Source organism: Sus scrofa, chromosome 14 (genome assembly GCF_000003025.6).
Source record: "Sus scrofa isolate TJ Tabasco breed Duroc chromosome 14, Sscrofa11.1, whole genome shotgun sequence".
Classification (NCBI taxonomy): Eukaryota; Metazoa; Chordata; class Mammalia; order Artiodactyla; family Suidae; genus Sus; species Sus scrofa.
Genome location: NC_010456.5, coordinates 11,216,413 through 11,237,812, shown reverse-complemented (window position 1 = coordinate 11,237,812; position 21,400 = coordinate 11,216,413). Strand labels below are relative to the sequence as shown.

Below are 21,400 nucleotides of genomic sequence, written 5' to 3'. Positions count from 1 at the left end.
GGGGAGATGGGCGTGGAGGTATGGGGAGTGTATGGGGTGTCCCCTCACCTGCGAAAACGTGATCTCTCCCGTCATCACGCGAGCAACGGAGCCATCCTGGCCTCCTTTCTTGAAAGCTTCATTCAGAAAACCTCTGGAAGACACAAGAAACATCAGGAACGTTCCAACAACTCCATCACAGTGACAGGTATGGGACAGACTCTATTTAGATCCCTGGACATAGTGCAGTTAGAAAGGCATTCTGGGAGTCCCCCTTGTAGCTCAGCAAGTTAACAACCCACCAGAGTATCTGTGAGGATGTGGGTTCAGTCCTCGATCAGTGGGTTAAGGATCCAGTGTTGCTGTGAGCTGTGGTGTACGTTGCAGACATAGCTGGAATCTGGTGTTGCTGTGGCTGTGGTGCAGGCCGGCAGCTGCAGTTCAGATTCCATCTCTACCTGGGCACTTCCACACGCCTCGGGTGTGGGTTTTAAAAAGAAAAAAAGAAAAAAGAAAAAAAAAAGGCATTCTAGGGAGTTCCCATCATGGCGCAGCAGAAACGAATCTGACTGGGAACCATGAGGTTGCAGGTTTGATCCCTGGCCTTGCTCAGTGGGTTAAGGATCCAGCATAGATGTAAGCTGTGGTGTAGGTCCCAGACGAGGCTCGGATCCCGAGTTGCTGTGGCTGTGGTGTAGGCCACAATTAGACCCCTAGCCTGGGAACCTCCATATGCCACTGGTACAGCCTAAAAGACAAAAAGACAAAAAAAAAAAAAAAAAAAAAAAAAGGCATTCTGCCCTGGATTAGGAGTTCAAACATTAAGTGGAATCTCTGCCTCCAAGGAGCAACCCCCAGCTGGAGATGTGATACCGTAAACTACATGCTAAACATGTTCATGGTGAATGGGCTCATGGCAGACACGTGGCAGAGACTCTTCAACTGGAAATGCTTCCAGCTTTGCAGCTTAAGGGACAAAGTCAAGACTGGACACGAAGTCTTCACTGTCTTCAGCGCATCTGCCCAAGGTATTGCTCCAAAGGACTGCTGTCTTAGTTTATATTCTATAAAAGCAGCATGATATTTTTGTCTGATTTTGATTCTGCACATAGTTCCTATTTTATCTTAGCCTCACCTAAATTTTTATTCTCTTGTTATGAGCTGAATTATGCCTTCCAAATGCAAGGAGATCCTGCTGAGTAGCATTGAGAACTATGTCTAGATACTCATATTGCAACAGAACAAAGTGCGGGGGAAAAAATGTATTCATGTGAGAATAACTTGATCCCCATGCTGTACAGTGGGGAAAAAAATTAATTAAAAAAAGAAAAGAGGAGTTCCCGTCGTCGCGCAGTGGTTAACGAATCCGACTAGGAACCGTGAGGTTGCGGGTTCGGTCCCTGGCCTCGCTCAGTGGGTTGACGATCCGGCATTGCCGTGAGCTGTGGTGTAGGTGCAGACGCGGCTCAGATCCCGCGTTGCTGTGGCTCTGGCGTAGGCCGGAGGCTACAGCTCCGATTCAACCCCTAGCCTGGGAACCTCCATATGCCGTGGGAGTGGCCCAAAGAAATGGCAAAAAGACAAAAAAAAAAAAAAAAAAAAAGAAAAGAAAAGAAAAAACCCGAAAAACAAAAAACAACACTCCGCACAGGCAAAACAAAAAACAAACAAAAAAACCCCCAATACTTCAGATTAACGTGATTGTATTAGAGACAGGGCCTGTTAAGAGGCGCTTCAATGAAAATGAGGTCATTAAGGTGGGTCCTGATCCAATACACTGGTGTCCTGAAGAGGAGATCAGGACACAGATATGAGGAGAGAGACGTCCATGCAAGACACAGAGAACAGACGGCCATCTCCAAGCCAGGGAAAGGACCTCAGCAGAAACCCACCCTGACAACACCTCGATCTTGGACCTCTAGCCTCTGGAAGTACTGTTGAAGCTACCCGTCTGCGGTCCTTCGTTATGATAACCCTAGCCGACCAGTCACACCTGGGTTTATAGGCATCCCTTCTACGTGGCCCTGGGGGGTGACACATGCACAGTGGGAGAGAAACTAGCTCATCATCTCTCACTTCCCTACACTATAAAACATGAAATTCCATTCCACTTTCTTTTCCTCTTTTTTTTTTTTTTTTTGCTTTTTTTTGGGGGGGGGGCTGCACTCGTGGCATATGGAGGTTCCCATACTAGGGGTCGATTCAGAGCTACAGCTGCCGCCTATACCACAGCTCACAACAATGCCAGATTCTTAACCCACTGAGCAGGGCCAGGGATTGAACCCGAGTCCTCATGGATCCTAGTCAGTCAGGTTCATTAACCATTGAGCCATGAAGGGAACTCCCCCCATTCCACTTGCTTGATAATTTCTCATCCCCAGTGGTAGCTGAGCTATTGCCACATGGTTGGCTGGGTGACACCAAACAGATAAAAGATGGCACACATGTGGTACACACACACACATACACACACACACACACAAACATGCACACACACAACTCTGTTCCCTCAAGGCCCTGCTTGATTTTCATAACCCATCACCACATCTGATACCACTGCATCCAGACACTGATACATGATCCTTCTTAACATAGTGGTCCAGGCAAATACAATGGATTGGCATTGGCAAGACAGAAGTATTTGCTGTCCCCATGTTAAGAGGACAGGTATCTGGGAGTTTCATACCTGATAACAATCAACATGCTTTTACCCAACTAACCCTCCTGCCAGTAACAATGATTAACTTTAGATAAAATATATAAACATTGCTTAATTACCCAGCATCAACAATGGCTCCGGCACATATTAGCCATCAGTTGTCTTAAAAAAAAAAAAAAAGCTTCATTAAGTTATAATTTTTATTTGATTGATTGATTGTCTTTTTGTCCTTTTTTAGGGCCGCACCTGTGGCGTGTGGAGGTTCCCAGGCTAGGGATCTAATCAGAGCTATAGCCGCTGGCCTACACCACAGCCTCAGCCACACCAGATCCGAGCCACATCTGTGATCTATACGACAGCTCATGGCAACACCAGATCCTTAACCCACTGAGTGAGGTCAGGGATCAAATTGGTATCCTCATGGATACTAGTTGGGTTTATTACCTCTGAGCCATGACAGGTACACCATTAAACTATAATTATTAAAAAAAACTATAATTATATGCCATCAAAGTCATGTATTTTCACTGAACGATTCAATGACTTGCAGTAATTTTATAGAATGCACAAACCTCACCACATTGGAGTTTTAGAACATTTCTGTTATCTCAGAAAGACCCTTCATGCCTTTCCCCAGCTTCTATCCAGTTTTAAGAAGCAGCACACAGGAGTTCCCTTCGTGGCACAGCAGTTAATGAATCTGACTAGGAACCATGAGGTTGTGGGTTCGATCCCTGGCCTTGCTCAGTGGGTTAAGGATCCGGTGTTGCTGTGAGCTGTGGTGTAGGTCACAGGCGTAGCTTGGATCCCACATTGCTGTGGCTCTGGCGTAGGCTGGCAGCTACAGCTCCGATTAGACCCCTAGCCTGGGAACCTCCATATGCCTCGGGATCGGCCCAAGAAATGGCAAAAAGACAAAAAATAAATAAATAAATAAAAGCAGCAGCACACAGTTCAACTCAACAATCTGTCTTTTTTTTTTTTTTTCCTTTTTACAGCCACACCCAAAGCATACGGAAGTTTGCAGGCTAGAGGTTAAAGCACCTGCCAGCCTACACCACAGCAAGAGCAATGCCAGATCCAAGCCACATCTGTGACCTATGCTACAACTTGGGGCAATGCTGGATTCTTAACCCACTGAGTGAGGCCAGGGATCAAACCTGCATCTTTATGGATATTAGTTGAGTTTTTAACCTGCTGAGACTCAATGGGAACTCTTCAACTCAACAATCTTTCATTGAGGACCTAAGGTGTAAAGACATGGTGCCAGGTGTTGTGACATAAAAATGGAAAAATATGTTGGAGTTCCCATCGTGGCACCGTGGTTAACGAATCCGACTAGGAACAATGAGGTTGTGGGTTCGATCCCTGCCCTTGCTCAGTGGGTTAAGGATCCGGCGTTGCTGTGAGCTGTGGTGTAGGTCACAGGCGTAGCTTGGATCCCACGTTGCTGTGGCTGTGGTGTAGGCTTGGCACCTATGGCTCTGATTAGACTCCTAGCCTGGGAACCTCCACATGCCACAGGTGTGGCCCCAGAAAAGGCAAAAACACACACACACACAAAAATTTAAGGTTGTTTAATAAAAGCAGTGAATGCTGAAATGGCTATTACAGAAAATTTAATTAATGAATCAAAAGACACAATAAATTTTCCAAGGGCAAAGCATAAAATAATAAAGTAATTATAATTAAAGTGCAAGGAATTCGTTGGTGGCCCCAAGGTTAAAGGAAGTCACTGCTACGATTCGGGTTCGACCCTTGGCCACTTCCAAATGCCACCGGTGCAGCCAAAAAAAGTTAATGTGTAAAAAGATGAACCTTATGGAGGCCAAGTTACTTCAATAACCGAGATGAATTCCAGGAGGATAGATCAGAGAAGCAATAGTCAAAGGAATAATGGGAGAAAATGCCTCTGGGCTGAAGAAAGAGCTGAGTTCTTAGATCAAACATGTTCACTGAGCACCTGGCAATATTAATGAAAAAGGAACCACAGCAGGTATAAGGTGGGAATAAGAAAGTATAAGAAACAGCCTTCTCTGTAGAAAAACAGATTACAAACAAAAGGAAAATGACTCAGACTGACAACCTTCTCTTTTGCAGCTTTAAATGTGAGAAGGTAGTGGAGTAACACTTGCTACACACTGAGATAAAAAGAGACGATGCTCCCCAAATTCTGTCCCCAGACAACTTTTTTTTTTTTTTTTTTTTTTTTTTGTCTTTTTGCCATTTCTTGCGCCGCTCCCTCGGCATATGGAGGTTCCCAGGCTAGGGGTCCAATCGGAGCTGTAGCCACCGGCCTACGCCAGAGCCACAGCAACGCGGGATCCGAGCCGCGTCTGCAACCTACACCACAGCTCACGGCAACGCCCTATCGTTAACCCACTGAGCAAGGGCAGGGATCAAACCCGCAACCTCATGGTTCCTAGTCGGATTTGTTAACCACTGCGCCACGACGGGAACTCTTCCAGACAACTTATTTTATGTCCAATGAGGCTCCTTTGTTTTAGAGACCTTAATTGATTTCAGTAACCAGTTGGGCCACATGTTATTTTTTGTTTTTTGTTTTTGTCTTTTTGTCTTTTCTAGAGCCATTTTCTCGATATATGGAGGTTCCCAGGCTAGGGGTCCAATTGGAACTGTTGCCGCAGGCCTGCGCCACAGCCACAGCAACGCTAGAGCCGGGCCATGTCTGCGACCCACATCACAGCTCACGGCAACGCTGGATCCTTAACCCACTGAGCAAGGCCAGGGATCAAACCCGCAACCTCATGGTTCCTAGTCAGATTTGTTAACCACTGAGCCACACTGGAAACTCCCATGGACCACTTATTTTTTATCTTCCCGTGCTTTAAATTCCTGCTCTTGTTTTAAATTCACCAGTAAAGTGTAAATTCAAAAAACCAAATAAGAGTAAGCTCAACCCCAATAAAAGCAGAACCCAGCCCACTCGCCTCTGTCTCTCTCTTCCTAATCACATCTTCACTATGTGGCCCCAGGTGATCTGTGTAATTTCCAGGTCTTGTAAGTAATAAACCTTTATTTTTTCAACATTCCCTGGTGGCTATTGCTGAAGGGCATCTCATAATTACAATAAGAATCACAAGGACCATCCACCCATAGCACTGGTTACTGACAAGCTGAGACCACACAAAACAGTTTCAAATATGTAAAACGAACAAAATAGTTTGCCATCACACCTTTCCCGAAAAAAAAAAAAAAAAAAAAAAAAGAGATGAAAAGAAAGAAAGATTTCTAGTCAACTTAAAGATTGATAAAATAAAAATCTTGAGAACAGGAAAGGAAGGGTTTAAAGGAAATGACAAAAAATAATTGGAAATGAAATTTTTAAAAATATCATTTACCTGGAGTTCCCATCATGGCACAGTTGAAATAAATCCGATTAGGAACCATGAGGTTGTGGGTTGGATCCCTGGCCTCATTCAGTGGGTTAAGGATCCGGTGTTGCCGTGAGCTGTGGTGTAAGCCGGCAGCTCTAGCTCTGATTAGACCCCTAACCCAGGAACCTCCTTATGCCGAGGGTGCGGCCCTAAAAAGCAAAAGCAAAAACAAAAAAACAAAAAAAACCAAACCAAAAACAAACATTTACCTTAGCCTTAAAAAAAAAAAAATAAATAAATAAAATGTAATGAGTTTAAGACCTCTACACTAAAAACACATAACTAAGAGAAATCAAAGTTGTCAATATATATATCAAGTTCATGGACTAGAACTTAATATCATTAAGACAAAACTTCTCAACAAGCTGATATAAATTCCCTCCCAATCAAAATTTTAGCAGATTTTATTGATATATTTGAAAATTATCTTTGATTATAAAATTTATCTAGAAACACAAAGGATCTGGAATAGCCATATCAATCCTAAGATGAACAAATATGAAGGATTTATATTACCATATTTAAGGTGTATTATAAAGCTACAATAATTAAGACAACACGGCATTCTTGCAAAGACAGATCTATACATCAACTTCAATAACAGGGAGTCCAGAAATAGATCTCCACATATATGGTCATTTGATTTTTCCACAAAAGTTCTACCAATATTTAATGTAAAAAGGTTTTTTTGTTTTGTTTTGTTTTGTTACATAAATGATTTTGGAGCAACTGGATATCCATATTTGGGGGGTGAAGGGGAACCTGGCCCCCCTACCCCCTGCCTCATACCATATACCAAAATTATTTTGAAGTGAATCACAGACTGAAATGTGAAAACTAAAACAATCCAGCTTCTAGAAGAAAGCAGAATATTTTCATGACCTTTAGCTAAGCAAAGATTTCTTAAAAGGACACCCAAAGTACTAATCATAAAAGAATTTAAAAAGGTAAATTAGACATATTAAAATTAAGACTTTCTGTTCATCAAAAACATCACTGAGAAAGTGAATAAGTAAGCCATATACATGGAGAAGATGCTTGCAATCCATATATATGGCAAAAGATTTGTATCAAGAACATGAAAAGAACTTCTAAACATCGATAAGAGAAAGAATCTCAGGAAAAATGGGCAAACAACTTAAATAAGAATTTCATTCAAGGGAATTATCAAACATCCAGTAAACATATAATAAAAAGTTCAGTATCATTATTCATTGGAGAAACACAAATGAAAACTATAATGAGATGACATTAAACTTAAAGAGAATGACAATGTCAAGTATTAATGACAAGGTAGAGAAACTAGAACTCTCTCTGTATTTTTTTTTGGGGGGGAGTCTTTTTAGGGCCTTACCCATGGCACATGGAAGTTCCCAGGGGTGGAATCAGGGCTGTAGCTGCTGCCCTAGGCCACAGCCACAGCAACGCCAGATCCAAGCCATGTCTGCGACCTGCACCACAGCTCATGACAACACCAGATCCCCAACCCAGTGAGCAAGGCCAGGGATCAAAGCCACATCCTCATGGATCCTAGTCAGGTTTGCTAACCACTGAGCCACGACAGGAACTCCTAACTCTCTTATATTCCTGATAGAAAGATAATTTGATACAACCGCTTTAGAAAAATGGCATCCCTACTCAGCCACTTTGTGTTGACAAAGGGCATAAACCTTTGTGTACTGTTTAAGATAGTATGGAAGGAAAACTACAGTGGAGGTGTATGGCAAAGAGAGCTCTCTAAAACGGGGCCGGGAAGCCACTGAGGAAGGATGACTTGTGCAAGTCTTGATCTGGATGGAATCTGACCAATTATTGTCCCAGAAGACATCCAGAACATCTGCCCCAAACTTGAGATGCTTACTGGCCCCTCACCCTAAAACAACTCAGGACAGCCTTTCCTTTAAGGACAGTTATTTCCCTTCTTGTGTCACAGTACAGTCTCATGGCTTTTGCCTTTATAAGCTCTCGACTCTCTCTCTTCCCCAGGACGCTCTTTTGGCTTTACCCAAATCTGTGTCTCCCAAATTGCAATTCTTTTTTTTTTTTCTTTAGGGCCGCACCCACAGCATATGGAGGTTCCCAGACTAGGGGTCTAATTGGAGCTACAGCTGCTGGCCTACACCACAGCCACAGCACTGCCAAATCTAAGCCGAATCTGCGACCTACACCACAGCTCACGGCAACACCGGATCCTTAACCCACTGAGCAAGGCCAGGGATTGAACGCGAAACCTCATGGTTCCTAGTTGGATTTGTTTCTGCTATACCACAACAGGAACTCCCCAAACTGCAATTCTTAAAACCCTCAAAGAAAGCACTTTGTTCTCTGCAGCCTTGATACTGATTATTTGATAATAGCATCAAAGTATGCAAAGGTAAGAAAGTGGGGATTATATCAAGACTGTATCTATTTCTCTTTCTAAAATCCCACTGAGATTATATTAAAGCTATCCTAAAAATTTTTTCTTTTAAAAACCCAACTTCAATAGCTTAGAAAACCAAGAAAATATAAATTATCAGACTAAAAAATCTGAGAAAATCTTGGAAGATAGAGGGTAGATTGGAACATAGTGATTAAAAAAAAAGAAAGAGAAGGAGTTCCCGTTGTGGCTCAGTGATTAACGAATCCGACTAGGAACCATGAGGTTGCGGGTTTGATCCCTGGCCTTGCTCAGTGGTTAAGGATCCGGCGGTGCCATGAGCTGTGGTGTAGGTTGCAGACACGGCTCAGATCAGGCGTTGCTGTTGCTGTAGTGTAGGCCAGTGGCTACAGCTCCGATTCAACCCCTACCTAGCCTGGGAATCTCCATGTGCTGTGGGTTCGGCCATAGGAAAAGACAAAAAAAAAAAAAAAAAAAAAAAAGAGAGCGAGAGCAAGAGGAGGAAAACAAGATCCCAAGTATATGAAAAGAAGCCCATTGTAGTTCTTCTCCCACAAAGCCCAGGAGAAGTTCAAAAATCATTGTCAATAAACTCCAAGAGTAGGAAAGTGGACTTGGGGGCTTCAGTATAAAGAAATAAAGGACTATGTTTGGAATAGCTGAGCTGGTCTCTCCCTTCCTTTCTACCACTGTTTTATTCATTAATAAATAGTTATTGAGCACCTTCTATGTGCCAGGCACTGTCATGTGTAATGTGGAAAAAGGAGTGAACAAAATATACCAAAATCTCTATCTTCAGGAGCTCACACTCAGGGAGGAGGAGAAAGAGAAGAACCTAGGAAAATATATAGTATGTTAGTGATAGCAAGAAAAATTAATTTGTCGGGGTGATAGGCAGTATTCTGTCAGGGCATCCTTTCTGCCCTCCTCTATAGGTCATACAAGTCCACCCAAAGCGGGAGAGGAGAGAGAATGGGCTGGACCAGGAGTTTGGGGTTAGTAGATACAAACTATTACACTAAGAATGAATAAGCAATGAAGTCCTGCTGTACAGCACAGGGAACTATATCCAGTTTCTTGGGATGGATTATGGGAAGATAATGTAAGAAAAGGAATATATATATATATACACGACTGGGTCACTTTGCTGTACAGCAGAAACTGGCACAACATTGTAACTCAATTATACTTTTATAATTAAAAAAAAGAAGTTTAAAAAAAAGTCGGAGTTCTTGTCATGGCTCAGCAGACAACTAATCTGACTAGGCTCCATGACCATGCAGGTTTGATCCCTGGCCTCGCTCAGTGAGTGAAGGATCTGGCTTTGCTGTGAGCTGCGGTGTAGGTCGCAGATGCAGTGTGGCTTGGATCTGGTGTTGCTGAGCCTGTGGTGTCGGCCAGGGGCTACAGCTCTGATTCTACCCCTAGCCTGGGAACCTCCATATACCTCCATATGCTGTGGGTGCGGCCCTAAAAAAAAGACAAAAGAGGAGTTCCCGTCGTGGTGCAGTGGTTAACGAATCCGACTAGGAACCATGAGGTTGTGAGTTCGATCCCTGGCCTTGTTCAGTGGGTTAAGGATCCGGCGTTGCCATGAGCTGTGGTATGCGTTGAAGACGCGGCTCGGATCCCTCGTTGCTGTGGCTCTGGTGTAGGCCGGTGGCTACAGCTCTGATTGGACCCCTAGCCTGGGAACCTCCATATGCCGCGAGAGCAGCCCAAGAAATGAAAAGACAAGAAAAAAAAAAAAAAAGACAAAAGAAAAAGCCCACCCAGTTTCCAGCAGAGGGAGCACAGAACCCATCTCTTAAAGGAGAAGTGTCAAGATCACATGTAAGAAGTACATATTGGGAGTACCCACTGTGGCACAGTGGGTTAAGACCTTGACTGCAGCAGGTCCGATTGATGCAGACGTGTGGGTTTGATCCCCGGCCCAGGCGCAGTGGGTTAAAGGATCTGGTATTGCTGCAGCACAGGCTGTAGCTGTGGCTCAGATTCAGCCATATGCCATGGTTGTGGCCATAAATTTAAAAAATAAAAAAAGAAGCACATGTCAGGGAAGAGATACTGCTTTGGCTGCCTTTTTGATGTCACGGGTAGAGAGTCATCTACCTTAATTAACAACGGAAACACATTTATTCTATTCCCTTCATTTTTCATATGGGGCTCAGAAAAGCTTACTGGCTTGTCCCAAGTCTCACAGCTAGTGGTAAGAGAATATTTCAATACTTACTCCAACCACAGATTTAACTGTTCAACTGCATGGAGACTACAGGTGACCCAGAACCCAGTTAGTGTAATTACATACAATTCAAATTTAAAATATGGCTGTCCTATAATCTAAAAAAACCAAAACCCCCAAACCAAACCAAGTTCATAGATACAGAGATCAGGTGGGTGGTTACCAGAGGCAGGGAGTGGGTAAAATGTGTAAAAGGTTAGAAGTTTCAAAATTCTAATTGTAAAATAAGTCCTAGGGATGTAATACATAGCATGGTGACTACAGTAAATAATACGGTATTGTGGGAGTTCAGCAGGTTAAGAACCTGACTAGTATCCATGAGGATATGCGTTTGATCCCTGGCCTCGCTCAGTGGGTTAAGGATCCTGTGTTGCTTCAAGCTGCGGCATAGGTTGTAGATATGGCTCAGACCTGGCGTTGCTGTGGCTGTGGCTGTGGCATAGGCCTCAACTGCAGCTCTGATTCGACCCCAAGCCTAGGAACTCCCATATGTCGCAGGTGTGGCCCTAAAAAGAAAAAAAATACTGTATTGTACTTTTAAAAGTAGCTAAGAGAGTAAACCTTAAAAGTCTCATCACAAGAAAAAAATATAGTAATGATCCCATTTTTAATAAAATTGGAAATTCAGCAAATATTTTGTTGTTTTACATAACATAAAACTGACATAACATGAAACTGACCATTTTAATCACTTTAAGTATACAGATCAGTGCCATTAAGTACACTGTGTACAATCATCACCACCACCCATCCTCAGAAATTTTCAGCTTCCCTTCTTTACAATCTAAAACTTTGTACTCATTAAGCAATGTTCTCCTTTCTCCCATTCTCCCACTCAGCCATCCTTTTTGTTTTGTTTTGTTTTGTTTAGGGCTGCACCTGAGGCATATGAAGGTTCCCAGGCTAATGGTCTCATCTGAGCTACAGCTGCCAGCCGACACCACAGCCACAGCAACGCGGGATCCGATCCGCGTCTGCAACCTACACCACAGCTCACGGCAACGCCAGATCCTTAACCCACTGAGCAACACCAGGGATGGAACCCACAACCTCATGGTTCCTACTTGGATTCATTAACCCCTGAGCCACGACGGGAACTCCAAAAATCCCTAAGTAACTTACAGTTGGCCTCTGACTACATGGGTCCTAAAAATCCTGGAATTCAACCAACCTCAGACTGTGTACTACTGTAGTAGTTAACCATTTCAAAAAAAAAATCTGTGTATCTGCACTTGGACCTGCACTGTTCAAACGCGTGCTGTTCAAAAGTCAACTGCACTAGAAGAGGAGCTGGAAACAGATTTGTCCCATGATAAAACTGGCGGCAAAGTCATCTACCTCACGGGGAAAGTACTGATGTGAGCGAGCTTGAGAGGCTGGAAGGAAGGTTCGTTAAGCCAGCCTGGCTGTGGCCGCGTGGGGCAGAAGAGCCCCAACGGGCCCATAGTAGGCGGGTGCGCTGTGACTCAATCCTGACCCTACCTGCCCAGAGTTAGCACAGAGGCCTCAGGTTAAGGGCAAGTCAGCCCAGAATGCCCTCCTTTCAGACACCAGCTGCAGTCTCAGGGGGGTCTCCAGGCCACACATACTTCTGACCAACTGGCTACAAATTTGGGGAGTCCCACCACCCTCTACGTCTGATCATTCACTAGAACTTCACAGAACTCTGAAAAGTACTATACATACTACTACAATTTTATCTTTTTTTTTTTTTCTTTTGTCTTTTGAGGGCTGCACCCGAGGCATATGGAGGTTCCCAGGCTAGGGGTCAAATCGGAGCTGTAGCTACCGGCCTACACCACAGCCACAGCAACACCAGATCCAAACCATGTCTGCAACCTACACCACAGCTCACGGCAACATCAGATCCTTAACCCACTGAGCAAGGCCAGGAATCGAACCCACAACCTCATGGTTCCTAGTTGGATTCGTTTCCGCTGCGCCACGACGGAACTCCATTACAATTTTATTTAAAGAATACACATAAGACTGGCTGCAGTGAACGTAGGCATGAGACCTGACCCCTCGCCTCAACTTCATATGATTGTAAAGGCCACCCCAGCTTCACAGTTCCCTGTGGACTCAGCTTAGGCCCTTGTTGAGGCTGCAGGACAGTCCCACTTCTCCTCTGCCCCATCCTACTTCCTTCTTTCCCTTCTATCCATGGTGAATAACCTTCCTGCACACTAATGTTCCTTGCAGAGTGCATTTTCCAGAAAACCAAACCTATGACAATGTGCAATATAGAAGTAATAGATTTATAAATGGATTCAGTGTGAGACTAATGGAAAAAGGGACCTTAGAGCCATCACTGAGAGGGAAATATGGTATATGAGCCAGAATGGATGCATGTAGAGGTAGATAGGCAATAAACTCAGTAATAAATTACTTGATTTTGAATTATGGAACATCCAGCTAGAAGTGTCCAGTAGAAGACTGAATTTACCAGTTAGGAACTTATGAAAGAAGTTGTTATGATCATGGATGGGAGGGCTAAGGGAGAATATTTATACTGAGCAAAAAAAAAAAAAAAAAAAAAAAAGCCAGACGCGAAAAGGTACATACTCCTAAGTTCATTGCAGCACTTTATGCAATAGCCAATACAACCTAAATGTCCATCAACAGAGGAGTGGATAAAGAAGATGTGGTACATATACACAATGGAATATTAAAAGGATAGAAATAATGGCATTTGCAGCAACACGGATGGACCTAGAAATGATCATGCTGAGTGAAGTCAGTCAGACAGGAGACACCAAATCAAATGCTATCACTCACATGTGGAATCTGAAAAAAGGACACAATAAACTTCTTTGCAGAATAGATACTGACTCACAGACTTTGAAGAACTTATGGTTTCCCAATGAGACAGGTTGGGAGGTAGGGGGATGATACACTGAGGGTTTGGGATGGAAATGCTATAACATTTAGTTTTGATGATTGTTGTACAACTATAAATGTAATAAAATTCATTGAGTAATTAAAAAAAAAAAAAGAATACACATAAGACCAGGTAGAAGGGGTGCCTACAGAGCATCTGCACCTTCTCCCCATGAAATCAGGCACATTATACTCCCAGCAAATTGAAATGTTCACCGACAAGGAAGCTCCACTGAGCCTCAGTGTCCAGAGATTTCACTGGGGCTTCCTAGGCACGACTGACTCATTGCTACTTGACTGAACTCAATCTCCAGCCTCCTCCCCTCCCTAGAGGTCTGGCTCGTCCAAAGTGCCAACTTTCTAATCACAGTGATAGGTTTCTCTGGTGACACTCCCATCAGGAAGCTCTGTAAACACCACCACCACTAAAGGAGTCAACTCACTAGCATAACAAAGACATTGTGATCACTCAGGAAAGGTTTTTAGAAGCTCTGTGTTAGGAATCCAGGACAAACACCAGACACATTCATCATTAGACAATGAATATAGGTAGCAATGAACATGCATACTGAAAAAAAGGTTATGCTGATAATATAAGTTACTATGTATGCACCTTAAAACACCATAAGTAACCTTTTTTTTTTTTTTTGCTTTTGAGGGCCGCACTTGAGGCATATGGAGGTTCGTTCCCAGGATAGGGGTCAAATCGGAATCTTAACCCACTGAACAAGGCCAGGGATTGAACCTGCATCCTCATGGATGCTAGTCAGATTCTTTAACCACTAAGCCACAACAGGAACTCCAATCATAAGCAATTGCAATCTTAAGGAGACTAGAAACAAGATGGATCAGCAAGAAAACCAGAAACGAGATGCTTCCCCACGTGAAGCTGGAAGGAAAAAAAAAAACTTGATCAACCCAACAAAAGGTGGGAAAAAGATGGGAGAAAAAAAGAAATAGTAGAAGAAATGGAATGGAGAAAACAGAAAACATCATGGTAGAACTCAAGAGTTCCTAGAAATCAAGAAGACAGAGACAATCCAAAACAAAAACGGGTAAACGGTATAAACAGGTGAATGCCAAAGGACAAAATAAAATAGGCCAATAAAAATAAAGAGTGGAGAGGAAAATGGAAACTGACACAAGATAATGCTTTTCCCCATCTGACTGGCAAAAGTTTTAGATCATCTCCACCAAAGGGAGGAGGTGAGCTGGTTTGCTCGGGCTCTGTCAAGACGGTACCGCATTTGGTGGGGAAAAGCATGGCTGGATCTATCAATAACTTAGATGTAAAACACTTACAGCTGGCAACTCCCTTTTAGAAGACAACCCTACAGAATACTGCAGTGGCATCATGTGTAACAGTGACAACTTAGAATAATGAAATGTTCACCAACAGGGAAAAGCGGTTAAATAAATTATGGCCTTTCCACATTGTGGAATACTACAGTGTGGTTAAAAATGGGAAGGTAGGGGTTCCCTCATGGTGCAGAGGGTTAAGGATCTGGCACTGTCATTGTAGTGGCTGGGATTACTGCTGTAGCATGGGTTTGATCCCTGGCTGGGAACTTCCATATGCTGTGGGCATGGCCAAAAAAAAAAAAAAAAAAGGTTGGGAGTTCCCGTCGTGGCTCAGTGGTTAACGAATCCAACTAGGAACCATGAGGTTGCGGGTTCAATCCCTGGCCTTGCTCAGTGGGTTAAGGATCTGGCGTTGCCATGAGCAGTGGTGTAGGTTGCAGACATGGCTCGGATCCTCGCGTTGCTGTGGCTCTGGTATAGGCCGTGGCTACAGCCCCAATTCGACCCCTAGCCTGGGAACCTCCATAGGCCACAGGAGCGGCCCGAGAAATGGCAAAAAGACAAAAAAAAAAAAAAAAAGTAGATATATGTAAATGGACACAGAAAGATGTCCAAATAAAATAATTACACTTAAGTTAAAAAAATTAAAACCTAGAACAATATGTGCGCTATGATCCTATTGTTTTTTGTTTGTTTTCCTTTTTTGGCTGCCCCACGGCATATGGCACTCCTGGGCCAGGGATGAGATCCTAGCCACATGTGCCATGTATGCCGCAGCTGCAGCAATGCTGAATTCTTAACCCACTGTGCCCGACCAGGGATCAAGCCTGCATCCCAGTGCTGCAGAGAGGTCAGCGTTCCTGCTGTGGTGCAGCAGGAACTCTTTGTTTGTTTGAAACAATCTATCTGTCTACCAATCTAGCGACTTACCCCTCTATGCATAAATGTGTCTGCAAATTCATATAAATAAGTGACAGGCTGAAACCTCAGAACTGGATGAGTTTCAAAAGTTACAATTTGGTAGGATTGTAAAGGTAAAATGGGGGATATACCATATATACAGCCACATCTCCTGGAGAAGACATGGCTTCTGTGGCAGGGCAGCCCTTGTAATCAAACTCATTAATATGTGCATAGTGAAACGTGTGACTACTTACAGTAGTAGGACAGATACTGGTGATAAATAGCCTCATACGTGTTCAGATCAGATTTGCTACCAAATGAAGTCAGGTCAGATTTTGTGGCCAAAAAATTATGAAAACAAACAAAACCCTAGGTTTGAGATAAATAAACTATATATCAACTATGATGACATCTGGGATGCGGAGAGGAACAGGGAAAGGGGAAGAGTGACTTACATTTCCTGTTCTACCTTATTCTAGTCATTTGAATATTTTGTAATGTAATATATGCATTAGTTATATAATTAAAATCCACATGCAAAATTTAAGATGAGGAAAGATGCTTCAGAGAGTACAGAAATGCCTAGAGGTGCAAAAAGCAACCACAGATCTGGGAACTGCCCCAGAAGCTTCTGGAAGCACTCAATAAATATTTCCTGAAATAGCACACAGGAGGAGTTGTAAGTTCTGGTTCTCAAATCCTCTTTCTGTCTTTGCTGATCACTTCTCTTGCTCAGAAAACAGTCACAGAGCATTGTACATGGCAGGCACCTTGAGTTCTAGGGTATATATTTTTGAAAGAAATTGACAATTTAACCATCTGGGTTCCATCAGTCCAATGGTGCCAGGCAGACCCTCCACATAAGGTTGGGTGAGAAGGTATTAAATGAAGTATACAATGACTGTCTACATGTCAGATCTGGATTTCAGGGAACCATTCTGGCTCCTCCAGATCATGTCAGTCTCAGTTGCCAAGGTACCACCATCTCCAGCAAGCACACCCTCATTGGATGCTGGTCTGGATGACCACCAGTAAGAGTGCAGCATCCCTTCCCCCTTCCCTTGTATGATGCCAGAAGAAACTGCATCTCCCAGTTTCACCCCAGGTATTCAACCATCTCTGCACTTCTGGGGTTCAGGACAGCCACTGGCTCCCCTATCACCTTGCCCCCAGGCAGGCAATTACAGATGTCCAGGGCCCTCACCCCCAGATCTGCTCTCTGCTTTAGCACCAGACTCAGAGTCTTCCTTCGGCCTCTGCTGGGCCATGCAACCTGGGTTCTTCACCTTAATTCTGAAGGTAGAATTGGAATTGGAAATTCCAATGAGCCTGCAAACTCTTAGCTCAAGAAATTGCTTCAGCTCCCACCTCTGCTAGGCTCCAGCATCACTCCACATTGCGCCCCCTCCAAGCTGCCAAACTCTCGAATCTTATTGGAAGCAGTGGCCCTTTCCTCTAGCCAATGTACTTCATCCATCACTGCAGCTGGTGGTGAGCAGCAATTATTACCCCCTCTCAAGCCCAGTTCAAAACCCCTCAGAGGAGTTCCCACTGTGGCACAGTGGAAATGATCCAACTATTATCCATGAGGTGGGGGGTTCGATCCCTGGCCTTGCTCAGTGGGTTAAGGATCTGGCATTGCCATCAGCTGCAGGTCACAGAGGTGGCCCCGATCCTGCGTTGCTGTGGCTGTGGTGTAGGCTGGCGGCTGCAGCTCTGATTCAGCCCCTAGCCTGGAACCTCCACATGCCGCAGGAGCGGCCCTTAAAAAAAAAAAAAACAAAAACCTCAAGAGTCGCCAGCTATCAAATTACATACATACTTAGCCTGACTTTCTTGTCACGCTACAGTGCAGGCCCAGCCAACTTCCCACTGCCCTTTCATGCCTTCCCTCCTATCTGGCTAGGCAGGAACAGTCAGTGTTTTTGTGCAAATTTCATGCTGTCCACCTTCCAGCCTTTGCTCCTGCTGTTCCCTCACCTGGAAAGTTCTCTTTTCTCGTCTCTCCCCATCAATCCATCAGTCTTCTCAAAGTCTGCCTCCATAAGCTTTCCTGCTTCTCCCGATAGGACCTCATATCTCCCTCCTTTGAGCCACCTGAGAATTTTGTACCTCTCATGGCACTGCCTTCACCTTGAACTTTGGTACACAGTGAGGGTCTGAGCTTTCATACCACATATGCAGCATGTGGGAATGACCAGTGCAAGTAAGCCCATCAGGCTCACCTTCTGAATTTATACTATATTTCATGGTTAGTTCACAGAATCCATAGGCTAGTAAGGTCAAAGCCATGGACTCTGATCTCCTGGGATCAGTGAGCTATCACCTGTTTTATGGTTTGTAGGAATCCTGACCATAGTCACAGAGCAAGTGTAGGAGTTAGTGCTACACTAGATGAACAGAAAATGCCCAATACATCACTCTGCATGTGCAAGGGATTTTAATAAATAAAAAAAATGTAGGGAGTTCCCGTTGTGGTTCAGTGGGTTACGAACCTGACTATAATCCACAAGGATGCACGTTTGATTCCTGGCCTCACTCAGTGGGTTAAGTCGCCGTGAGCTGTGCTGTAGATCCCAGACACGGCTCGGATCCTATGTTGCTGTGGCTGTGGTATAGGCCGGCTGCTATAACTCTGATTGGACCCCTAGCCTGGAAACTTTCCTATGCTTGCAGGTGTAGCCCTGAAAAGTAAAAAAATAATAAAAAAAATAAAAGAATAAATAAAGACAAAATTTTAAAATGTATCAGGAACACAGCTGCCCACTCACCTTGCATGTCATCTAATTTAACCCTCACAAAGATTTATGGGGAGGCATTTTCTTATTTTAAGACTAAGATCTCAACTGAGTTGACAAAGTCTACGACAGGTTAAGCAAAGTCACCAATGCTAAGTCCTTGAATTGAGATTTTAACCTGGGTCTGACTCAGAGACCAGTGCTCTTGAAATTCTCCACCTCTGAAAACATGTATACTTGTGACTTGTATCCTCACAAATACACTCTCAAGTACATTCACTGGGGTACTCACAGGTATACTTGTGACTGTATATGCACAAGGCATGTTCACTCCTGCACTGATGAGCTCACAGGCACAAACAGACCTCATTAGCTTACTCTCCTTTCATGCCTTTTTAAAAAAATAAAATAAAATGTATGGGCCAGAAGGAAGTGAAACAACACAGTAGCTAAAAGGGCTTCCACGAAATAAGCTCACTGTTCCTTTCACTCAGTTTTTCCCTCCAGCAAATGATCTGAATCCGGCAAGCCTGGACCGGGGTGACCTGCCATTTTCATTTCTCTGTCCAACCCTAACTACCCACCTGTGAGTATTCTGGGGGTGGACTTTGTAGCCACCTTATTTTTGTTTATTGGTAACAACTAGCTGTTGATCTATTTACTACTGATGCTGGTTCATTATTGATATCAATCCATTACTGATATATTTATTATTGACCTATTTACTCACTCTCTACAGACTGACATCCTTCCCAGAACAAGGGCCAAGGGAGGTGGGAAAGAATCCTAGACTGGGAGGCAGAAGGAGGAGTTCCATGGTTGCCTCTGTCATGTGATGCTGTGTAATCTGGAGCAGGTTAATCCTCTCTCCAAGCCTCAGTTTCTGCGTCTAAAAGTGAGGACTGCTCTAGCTTCTTTTGCTGAGCCCCTTTTGACCTGGCATGCTAGCGAACACCAGTCTTTTATCATTTTATATAGTAAAACAGCTCAAAAAGCCTGTTAGTCTTTGTATCACAGAATTCTAGAATGCCTTGGATAGGGCAGAACTCTCAAAGCTTCCACCCTGCTCCCGTAGTGCCAGTACGTGCCAGTAGTTTAGAATTTACTCTTCCTTGGATGTCCCTGGTGTGATCTGCCTTTCTTTGCTAAGTTTTAAAATAAATATGCTCTCCTTCCTTCTGACTGTAGGAGCAACGCATGTTTATAAGTCCTCCAAATTGGAAAATACAAAAAAGTAGAAAAGAAAGCATTCACAATCCCATCTGGGATGAATAATCCCAGGGATATTTTGGCATATGTCTTCAGGTATTTTCAACACGAAGTTTTTTTTTTTTTTCCATAGTTGAAACCATCTTGTATAAATGGTGTTATACTCTGGTGAGTTTGGTCTTTGCACTTATTAAACATTTTTTTTTAATCGAACTATAGCTGCTGGCCTACACCACAGCCACAGCAACACAGATCCAAGCCTATCTGCGACCTACACCACAGCTCATGGCAATACCGGATCCTTTAACCCACTGAGCAAGGCCAGGGATCGAACCAGCAATCTCATGGTTAGTAGTCGGATTCCTTTCTGCTGTGCCACAACCGGAACTCCGAAAACAGATATTTCCTGATGTCACTGTAACCTTATTCTGAACCTCCAGTTTACTGGTGATGTTTCCTAGTTTACCATTTTCCAGTGCTTAGGATGGGGGGTCGTTTCTGGTTTGCCCTTATAATGTGCAACACATAGGACTTTTCCCTCTAGAAACCTCAGCGCAGGTCTTTAAGGCACATTCCATTACAGAGAATTAAGTGGGCAGCAGACAGCTCAGGGAGTAATTTCTCTTACTTTAGGAAAAGCTTTCAGTATAGAGGGCAATTTTGGAGTCCTTAGAGAGATGAACTACTCATCATTTAGAAAGACAATGGATCTACCTACACTCCCTGGTACTTTAGGGCAGGGTAATTGTTTTAACCTTTTCCCCAGAGCTCCCGCCCTGCAGTAATCGGAAACCAGGGCTGGGAGTCCTGAAAGGACTTCTCCGAGAGGTCGCGCCTCTGCCGCAGGGTCCCACCCGCCAGCCTTCGGAGCGCGGGCAGTGGCGCCTGTCCCCTTACCTGGGCAGCGCCAGCTTCTCCTCGGCGCGGGCCCAGGAGGTGGTGATCGATGGCAGTGCCAGGACCCCGTCCAGGTCGAACACCGCCGCTCGCAGCGCCATGGCGGCCTCCGCCTCGGACTCGAAGCGCTTGGAGGAGTCGCAAAAAGGTCGTGGCTCCGGACCCTAGCAGCGGGCAGAGGGGGCCGCCCAGGACGAGCTCGATCCCGCCCCCTGTCCCGGCCACTCTCGCAGTCCTGGCCCCAGCACCGCCCTTCACCACGCCCCCGTCTGGGACTTGACCACGCCCCACCTCCGCCCCGCCCCCTGCCCTGGTCCCACCCTGGACGCTTTCCTGGGGGTTCCCTTGGTGTCCCCAGACCCAGGGCGGCCCAGGCTCCATCTCCATCACCTCCTGGCTCTTGGACCCAGGGTTAGAATCTCGTCTCTGGATGAATCCCCATCCGTCGCCTAAAATGAAAGTCCTAAGTACCCGAGCTCCCCGAGCTCCCGCTGTGACTGCTTGAAAGCTGGACCCAGGCCCTGGGACAGGCTGATCTCTTAAGGCGAACTTGGCAGACTTTCAGCATTCTGAGTAGGCCCGTGGAGAAGGCAGGCCTGAGAAAGAGCCAGGGGGCACAGACTCTTTAAGTGTGTGTGTGTGTGTTGCCAAAAGTTTATTCATTCAGTATTCGGATGCCCTACATTCATTTTGTTTTGCATCTCCAGTAAATTAGTAGCTTTATCGGCCTTCTTTTCTAGATCCAGTACATGTAATTACAAGTCCCTCACTATACTGACCATGTGCCTCTAGTCAGGCTCTTCGGTGTCAAGG

General features: G+C 44.4%; 1 protein-coding gene across 1 annotated transcript in view; it reads right to left on the bottom strand.

Moving 5' to 3' along the window:
- Nucleotides 1–20,688, bottom strand: part of EPHX2 (epoxide hydrolase 2) — a 75,894-nt gene extending 55,206 nt beyond the window's left edge. The window contains 2 exon segments of the mRNA NM_001001641.1: nt 49–133; nt 20,588–20,688. Coding sequence (NP_001001641.1) covers nt 49–133; nt 20,588–20,688 — 186 coding nt within the window.